Genomic DNA, 9,272 nt, shown 5'->3' with positions numbered 1-9,272 from the left:
CTTCAACAACCCCCAGCCTGCCGGAACAGCCAGGACTTAGTAGCTTTACGGAAGGCCGGGAGGGTAGTAAGGCTGGAATACTGCAATGGGCTCTACATGGGGTTGCCCTTGAAGTGCATCCGGCGACTGCAGTTAGTCCAGAATGCAGCCGCGCGAGTGATAGTGGGCGCACCGCGGTTCGCCCACGTTACACCCATCCTCCGCGAGCTGCACTGGCTACCTGTCGATCTCCGGGTGCGCTTCAGGGTACTGATGACCACCTTTAAAGCACTCCATGGTAGTGGATCTGGGTACTTGAGAGACCGCCTTCTGCCGATCACCTCCCTCCGACCGATTAGATCGCACAGACTGGGCCTCCTCCGAATCCCATCCGCCAGTCAATGCCGACTGGCGACCACACGGAGGAGAGCCTTTTCTGTTGCAGCTCCGACCCTGTGGAACGACCTCCCCGTCGAGATCCGTACCCTCACCACCATCCAGACCTTCCGCGCAGCCCTCAAGACCTGGCTCTCCCATCAGGCCTGGGGATAGGTTCCCAATTTACCCGCCCGAGTGTTGACTGTTGAATGAAAGTTGTGTTTTATTATTTTCTTCTGTTCACACATTGTTTGTCTTTTGATATTGCACCCCCTTCCCTGTGATTGTAAGCCACCCTGAGTCCCCTCAGGGAAAAGGGCAGCCTATAAATCCTAATAAAATGTCTAAAAAAAAAATGTCTAAAATGTCTAAGGGTCCGGATCTCCATGGGGAGATCGTTCCAGAGGGCCGGAGCAGCAACAGAGAAGGCTCTCCCCTGGGGGGTCGCCAGCCAGCATTGGCTGGCAGATGGAACCCGGAGAAGGCCAAGCCTGTGCGATCGAATTGGTCTTTGGGAGGTAATTGGCAGGAGACGGTCTCTCAGGTACCCAGGTCCGATGCCATGTAGGGCTTTATAAGTAGCGACTAGCACCTTGAAGCGAGTCCAGAGACCAATGGGCAGCCAGTGCAGCTCGCGGAGGATAGGTGTAATGTGGGTGTAACTAGATGTACCCACAATCGCTCACGTGGCTGCATTCTGGACTAACTGAAGTCTTAGAACCCCCCTGGTAACAGCCGACAACTGGTGATCTAAAGTCAGCTGTGGATCCAGGAGGACTCCTAAGTTGCGAACAAATTATGGAATAATTTGCCAATCTTTGGGAGCGAACATCAATAGCCATTCGGTCTTGTCAGGATTGAGTGCAAGCTTGTTCATGCCCATCCAGACCCTGACAGCCTCCAGGCACTGGCCCATCACTTCTACTGCTTCACTGAGATGGCACAGGGCGGACAGATACAATTGCGTATCGTCCGCATATTGGTGGTATTTAATCCCGTACTGCAGTATGATCTCACCCAGTGGCTTCATGTAGATGTTAAATAGGAGGGGGGGACAGGACCGAGCCCTGCGGCACCCCATAATTGAGGGGCCTAGGGGTCGACCTCTGTTCTCTGACCAACACCGACTGCGACCTCTCCAAGAAGTAGGAGGAGAACCACCGAAGAACGGTGCCTCCCACTCCCACCTCTCGTAACCATCGCAAAAGGATACCATCGTCGATGGTATCGAAGGCCGCTGAGAGGTCAAGGAGCACTAGGATAGAGGACTGACCCCTATCCCTGGCTCGCCAGATATCATCGATCAGCGCGACCAAAGCAGTTTCCATGCTGTAGCCAGGTCTGAAACTGGATTGAAAGGGATCCAGATAATCGGTTTCATCCAAGGACCATCGGAGTTGAGAGGCCACCACTTTCTCAACAACCTTCCCTACAAAGGGGAGGTTGGAGACCGGACGATAGTTACCCAAAATGGCTGGGTCCAGAGACAGTTTCTTCAGGAGCGGTCTCACCACCGCATCCTTTAAGAGGAGCGGGAAGGATACCTCCCGGAGAGAGGTGTTAATTATCATCTGGATCCAGCCGCGTGTTACCTCCCTGCTGGTCAAAACCAGCCAGGAAGGGCACGGGTCCAGTATACAAGTGGAGGCACTCACCGCTCCCATGGACCTGTCCACTTCCTCAGGCATGACAAGTTGAAACTCATTCCATAAACTCCGCTCAAGACCTTCCCCCGGTACCTCGGCTGGTACCGTGCAATTGGAGTCCAGATCAGTCCGAATTCGAGCGACTTTATCTGTTAAATACTGAACAAATTCCTCAGCTCTACCTTGCAGAGATTCATCCGTGTCCCTCCCTTTCAGGATGGAGCGGGTTATCCTAAACAAGGTAGCTGGGCGTGATTCAGCGGACGCAATAAGAGCGGCAAAATGCGAACATTTCGTCGCCCGTATTGCCACGAGATAGGCTCTGATATACGCTCTCATCAGTGCTCGGTCTAACTCAGATTTACTGGCCCTCCAGCGGCACTCTAGATGTCTCTTTTGGCGCTTCATCTCCTGGAGTTCCTCGGTAAACCAAGGAGCTCTCCTGGATCCGCTGCCTCAGAGAGGCCGCAAAGGCGCAATCCGGTTTAGAGCCCCCGTTGCTGCTGTATTCCAAGCAGCGACTAAGGACTTTACCGGACTGTGGACAAGAGTGTCAAGTATCACTCCAAGCACCGTCTGAAATCTCATAGGGTCCATCAGGCGTCTGGGGCAGAACCACCTAATCGGTTCCTCCTCCCTACAGTGGGGGATTGGTTTCCGAAAGTCAAGCCTCAGTAGAAAGTGATCAGACCATGACAAGGGCAGGATCTTAATACCCCTCAATTCTAGATCACGCCTCCACTGCTCCAAGAGGAATACAAGGTCAAGTGTGTGACCTGCTGAGTGAGTCAAACCCCGGATTACTTGGGTCAAGTCCATGGCTGTCATGGAAGCCATGAACTCCTGCGCCCCATCAGAGCGTTCACCAATCGTAGACAGGTTGAAGTCCCCCAGCACCATAAACCTGGGGAACTCCACCGCCAGCTCGGCTACCGACTCGAGGAGCGAGGGGAGGGCTGTTGCAATGCTGTTGGGAGGTAGGTACGTTAACAGCAAGCCCGCTTGACCCCCAAGGTCCAACTTCAACAACAACGACTCACACCCGACAAGCTCTGGAGCAGGGATCCTACGAGGAACTAATGACCTTTGGACGATGACAGCCACTCCCCCACCCCTTCACTGTGGTCGCAGCTGATGAAGCACATGAAATCCCTCTGGGCACATTTCCCACGGCTCCCGCTGTGCTTGGGGGGGTGTTTGGAGGTTGCAGCTGGTTCCTCCCCACCTTGTCCCTAGACAAAATTGGGTGAACTTTCCTCCCTCCCTCCCACCCTGCTTGCACAGTCCAGGGTTTCTGCCTGTATTTTTCCTATCTCCCACCCTTTCCTTCCCGTTGTTCTCTCCCCTCCCCCACTTGCCCACCGGATTTATAAAGACAGGCGTGGCCTCCAGGCTGCAAAGTTGGATGCTTCAATTCCTTCTAGGAAACCTATGGCTTTTCCTGGCTCTGCACTCCGCAGCCCACCCAGGCCCTGCTTGGCTGGGCACCTCCTGTCTCCACCGCTCATCTTACCCATTGCAGAAATTTGATGAAGCTGAATGGCTCCTTGGCTGGCCCCAGATCCAAACTAAACCCAGACATTTCCAGCGGGGAGCAAGTGGAGAGCAAGGGAGGCGTCTCTTCTGGTTTCTCACTCTGGGACTTGGCATGCCGCCCTCTCCTGCCACCTCTGCCCTCTCCATCTACCCCCGTCCCCTCTGAGGATGCAATGGCAGCAGCTTTGGGAGACGCTGGCCAGTGGGAAGGGGGCTAGGCTAGCGCAAATGCTTGCAGATGTAGGCAGGAGGCAGCAGTTCTGTGGATGCACATGGCAAATGCAAGGCAGGATGAGTGTCGGAGAGGGACAGTTTGGGGGCATGGCCAGCCAGCCATCACTACCGGTTTGGCAACCCACAGCCAATTATCACTACCAGTTCAGCCGAACCAGGAGCAACCCACTTCATACATACACACATACGTACTTGAGCTACGGTGGCACACTGGAGTGCAGGCTACTTCTGCTGACTGCTATCTGCCTGCAATTTGACAGTTTAAATCTCACAAGGCTCAAGGTTGACTCAGCCTTCTAACCTTCCGAGGTGGGTAAAAGGAGGACCCAGATTGTTGGGGGTTATAGGTTAACTTTGTAAAGCACTTAGAGAGGGCTGTGAAAGCTCTGTGGAGCAGTATATATGGTAAGTCTAAGGGCTCTTGCTATTCCTATCCCTCTTCTTTGTGGGAGCCCCTTAGATATTGAAAGATGGCTGTCATGTCTCCCCTGGTCCTTCTTTTCACCACAATAGTCAAACCCAATTCCTGCAACTGTTCTTTGTATGTTTTAGCCTCCAGCCTCTTACTCTGCCCAACAGATACTGGACAAACCATAATACACTCCGTAGAATACTTGAATTTCAGACTGTCCTAAAATCATGATCTTTGTTCCCTTTTCATGCACCCATCCTGGTGGCCCTCCACTTCAGCCCAGCCAGAGGTGACTTTGAGGGTCTTCAAGGCTCCACCTAGACTTCTCCTCCCCCTGGGCCAAGATAAAAGCCCTTCTAACCTCTGCATCGCTCCAAGTCTTCCCTTCAGCGAAGACCTTATAGCAAACCCCATTGCCGGGGAGCCAATCTAGAGGACACTGATAGCCTTCGGCTCCTGTGGGGGAAGAGAGAAAGCCAATGAGAAGATGGCCAGGAGAAGAGGAGGAGGAGGAGACAGCTGGGTCTGCAGAACATGCTTTATCTCCTGAGCTACCAACATCTTTGAAACTGACTTGGCCTCGGACAGAGTGGCTGCATTTGCAGATAGTCCAAAGCTTGGTTAGGGTTGGCCTTGCTTAATTCCCTTCAAGCTGCTAGTCTTGTGTGAACCCCACAGCTTTGTTGGTCTCTCCTTCACTGAACTATGCTGAGCCAGAAAATTGATTCCTTCCAGAACCAGGCTGTTGACTGGTGCAAGGGACAGGGATCTAGTGGGTGTCTTCTGAAGGATCTGCACTGGCTTCCTGCCTGATCCATAACTACTCAAACCCTGAATGGCTGAGTAGCTAATTTTTTGCGGGACTGCCCACCAGTTCCCACTGCCCAGGAGGGGTCCTTATGAACAAGCCCCTCCCCCCCATTGGATCCTCAGCTCCCAGGTCCCTGGAAAAGGGTCTCAGCTCTTGTGTGGGTCCCAGGGACAGGGATCCTAGCCCCACTTGGCTGTTCTTTCTTTCAACTCTATTTGTTCATGTAATTTATGTCCCGTCGAAGCAGCTTTTTAATGGAGAAAAGGACAGATGTTTTGCCAAACCTTTAACTGTTCATGAATGATTCTGAATTTCGATTGTATTTTGTTTTGCAAGGTAGCAAAAGGCCCTGCGTTTTGGGGCAGAGAGAAAAGGAGGGATCTAAATTGCAGAATAAGCCAAGCAGGAAGAAAAGCAACTTCAGAGTGAGGATTCTGGGGAGGTCAAACAAGGAAGGGGATGAAATGCAAGAGCTTCGTCCTCTCTGACCCCGGAGACCCTCCTCAAACTTACCTCTTAGGCAGAGGGCCACGACCAGCAAGCTGAAGGTCAAAAAGATGAATCGCCCCATAGTCTTCCTTCCTTCCCTGCAAAGAGAAGAGTAAAGGGAGGGAGAAGGAGGAAGGAAGGAGGAGGAGGAGGAGAAGAGAAGGAGGAGAAGAAGAGGAAGAAAGAGGAGGAGGAAGAAGAAGAGGAAGAGGAAGAGAAAGTAGGAGGAGGAGGAAGGAGAAGGAGGAGAAGAAGAAGAGGAAGAAAGGAAGAAGGAGAAGAAGGAGGAGGAGCAGTAGGAAGGAGGAGGAGGAAGAAGGAAGAAAAAGGAGGAGGAGAGGGAGGAGGAGGAAGGAGGAGGAGGAGGAAGGGTAAGGAGGAGGGCAAGAAGAGGAAGAAAGAGGAGGAGGAAGGAGAAAGAGCAGAAGAAGTGGAAGAGAAAGAAGGAGGAGGAGGAAGAAGGAGAAGGACGAGAAGAAGAGGAAGAAAGAGGAAGGAGGAGAAGGAGGAAAAGAAGAGGAAGAAGAAGAGGTTGAGAAGGAGGAGAGGAAGGAGGAGGAAGAAGGAGGAGAAGGAAGAGAAGGAGGAGAGGAAAAGATAGGAAGAGGAGGAGCAAGACAAGTAGTAGTAGTAGTAGAAGAAGGAGGAGGAGGAGGAGGAGGAGGAGGAGGAGGAGGAGGAGGAGGAGGAGGAGGAGGAGAAGAAGAAGAAGAAGAAGAAGAAGAAGAAGAAGAAGAAGAAGAAGAAGAAGAAGAAGAAGAAATGAAGGAGGAGGAAGAGGAAGGAGGAGGAGGAGGAAGGAGGAGAGGAAGGAGGAGAGGAAGAAAAAGGAGGGGGAAAGGAAGAAAAAGAAGGAGAGGAGGAGGAGAAGGAGAAGGGGGAAGAGGAGAAAGTGGAGGAGAAGGAGAAGATGAAGGAGAAGGAGGAGGAGGAGAATGAGAAGAAGAAGGAGAAGGAGAAGGAGAAGGAGAAGGAGAAGGAGAAGGAAAAGGAAAAGGAGAAGGAGAAGGAGAAGGAGAAGGAGAAGGAGAAGGAGAAGGAGAAGGAGAAGGAGAAGGAGAAGGAGAAGGAGAAGGAGAAGGAGAAGGAGAAGGAGAAGGAGAAGGAGAAGGAGAAGGAGAAGGAGAAGGAGAAGGAGAAGGAGAAGGAGAAGGAGAAGTCCTGTGGGTCTCTCTCTCTCTCTTTCCCATGTAGATCCCAATAGATCTCTTTTTTTCCTGAGGGACCCTCCCGCAGATCCCCTGCTGCAAACAGGACATCCCCCGCAGCCCCCTGCAAGAGGTCCCTTCAGATGGAGAGAGAGAGACGCAGGAGAGATCTGCTGCAGGGGCCTCACCTGCCAGGTGCCCACAGGTGGCAGAGCCCCACTCACCTGTCCCTTCGCCTCCACAGGTAGAAAGTCTGCTCAGTGGCAACTCCAGGCTCCCCTCCAGCAAAGGGAATGGAGGCATTTAAAGGCAAGGCCGGGGGTGGATCTATGTGGGGGGAGTGGAGGGAAGGAGGAAATACTCTTCTTGAGAAAGGTGTGTTGGTGTATCAAGCAGAATTAAGCTTTTTTTCCATTCTTTCCAAGGAAAAGGTAAATACCCCCTTGAATCCCTATGTAAGCATCAGGTTCATTTGTTCAAACCACTGGAACATCTTCCCATATCACATTAAACTCTGGCTGGCAACAATAATGACGACATCGATTATAAAACATCTATTGTATATCATAAGATAAACGTTAAAAGCTTGGCATCAAATGGAAGTTTCCTCAAACCTCCTTAAATCCTCAAGGGGGGGGGGGTTTGTAAATGTTTATACCCTGTATTTGCTCTGGGAGGTTGGAGGGGGGGAAGGGAGGGAAGGGGAAAGGTATATAATTGTAGAACTCATTAAAACTTTTAATAAAAAAAATCCTTGGGGAGGGGAGCCCCCCTATTAAGACCCATGTAGTAGAAGTTGGTTTGGGGAGAGGACCCCTAAACTAAGGACCAAAAAGCCCCCCCTTTCCTCGGAAAATCCAAACCTGATTCTCAGCTGCATTCGCGCCCTGCGTTCATTTTGCCTTATTGATTCATTGGTTTATAAAATTATCCAATTTATGCAAAACTGTAAAAATCCAAAATATGACAGTTAAATGATGGGGAGGGAAGGAGGAGGATGAGAAGGGGGGAGGTAGGACCTGATATAATCTATCAAGGGTCCCCTAAGGGAAACCCCTCCATTGGAGCCCCGAGCCAAGTGGCCGAGTCAGGCCTTGGACTCCTACGGGAGGTCAGGAGGATTGGAACTGCCCCCCTCTGGGTGGGTGGGGGGTCGTGGTATCCCAGAAGACACCCCCTCCCCATCTTACTTTGAGTTAACCTCATTTTTTTATTTGAGTTGATGGTGAAAATGCTGCCCGTTTCTTTAATTGATTGGGCAATTCTTTATCGTTCCTGAGAATCAGAAGTTTATTGACCTATTAGGTGTGCAAATAAAATTAAGGGCAAACACGGATTAAACATACCAAAGCAGACTGCAAGACTGCACTCTGTGTAAATATGGAAAACTCCCTCATCTTCAAATATTTATTCAGTTGCATCTGAACGAAGTCAATACAATTGTTGTGTAAAGTACACACTACTTTCAAAAAGGGACTGACAACCATTTGTCTGAAATGACCCTGGGCCATGATGGCAGACCTATGGGAAACGTGCCAGAAGTGGCACACAGGGCCCTCTCTGATGGCATACAAGCCCTCGGCCGGGTTCAGCTCTGCTGCGCATGAGCCCATGCTTTCTGCCGGCCAGCTGGTCTTCAGGTTTCTGCCGTGCATGCGGGGAGTACATGGACATATGCAGAGTGGGTAGCTGTACCGATCTCTCTTCTTATCTTTCCCAGATATTTAGTTTGGCTTTCCTTATTCTGTTTGTTGAAGGGATAATCCCAGAAGTGGTGATTCATTCAGTGGCGTGAAGATTTGTGGGTATTGTTTTAATTTTGTTTTGCCTGGGGGATCAGTTTCTCTCTCTTTCCCTTCTTTCCATGGACAGGTTGGGCTTTTAGCCATCTTTCACTAGGTTGTATTTTTTTTTTCTGAATGGAAACATCGTTTCCCAGATTTGACCAGTTATGGATAGTTTAGAGGGATTTCCTAATTTTTTAGGGGATTATCTCTCCTCCTCCTGTCAGGCCCACAGCCATCTTTCCTTTTGGATCTCAGGCCTGCCACACTTTCCATTATTCTTCTAGGCATTTTCTCTGGTGGGAAAAGGGGAGGGGGAGATTGTACGGAGTGAGATGTGATGTAGCCATAACAACATTCTTTCTAGAAAGCCAAGGTCATCCTTCATAAATTGGAACTTTGAGGAATCCTTTGCCTCAGAGTCTGATTGACTTTTGGATGCTATTTGGAACCCTGACATTAACCCCAATCGCTATTAAAAGGCTTCACCAAATTCCAGGGTGCTCTCCAGGGTCCTGAACCCGGGTGCTGTAAAGACTCAGGGAAGGTGGAGGAAGAGAAGAAGCCCACAGAGGGAGCAGGAGAGGACAGAATCTTTTGGAGAGACCATCTATTCACCTTCCGAAGTCTTGATCGAAGCCGAGGAGGCCGCCGAGAGGGAACGCCAGCTGGGAGCCAGGCGTAAAGAGCTGAATTCTGGGCGAATCTCACAGGCAGACCTGACCCTGAAGGACGAAGCCTCCCCTAAGGAGATGCTGCTGAAACCACAGATGGGTGTGAGGTAAGCCTTGACCCACGAGTGAAGGAGACCAATGCAGACGCCAATCGAGCCCTCCGAAGATTGGGGACTCCCAC

The 9,272-nt window shown here is 51.0% G+C and overlaps 1 protein-coding gene across 3 annotated transcripts in view; it reads right to left on the bottom strand.

Annotated features, from left to right (window-relative positions):
• The window catches only part of LOC106554603 (C-type lectin galactose-binding isoform-like), a 13,834-nt gene extending 4,562 nt beyond the window's left edge, over window positions 1–9,272 (bottom strand). Inside the window, exons 1-3 of one of the 3 annotated variants that reach the window (XM_087722606.1) lie at window positions 9,036–9,272; window positions 5,510–5,583; window positions 4,547–4,641 (exon numbers count right to left, since the gene is read on the bottom strand). In XM_087722606.1, the coding sequence (XP_087578732.1) occupies window positions 4,547–4,641; window positions 5,510–5,567 (153 nt within the window). In that variant the 5' untranslated portion in view covers window positions 5,568–5,583; window positions 9,036–9,272. Of the gene's footprint in view, window positions 1–4,546; window positions 4,642–5,509; window positions 5,584–6,821; window positions 6,970–9,035 lie in introns of those variants that run through there. The other 2 variants (XM_087722608.1, XM_087722607.1) reach the window with 2 other exon arrangements.

Source organism: Thamnophis sirtalis, unplaced genomic scaffold, assembly GCF_051295495.1.
Source record: "Thamnophis sirtalis isolate CommonGarterSnake01/CBP01778 unplaced genomic scaffold, rThaSir2_p1.2 scaffold_9, whole genome shotgun sequence".
In the NCBI taxonomy this organism is placed as follows: Eukaryota; Metazoa; Chordata; class Lepidosauria; order Squamata; family Natricidae; genus Thamnophis; species Thamnophis sirtalis.
The sequence above is the reverse complement of the archived record's forward strand: the minus strand, read 5'-3'. Positions and strand labels throughout refer to the sequence as shown.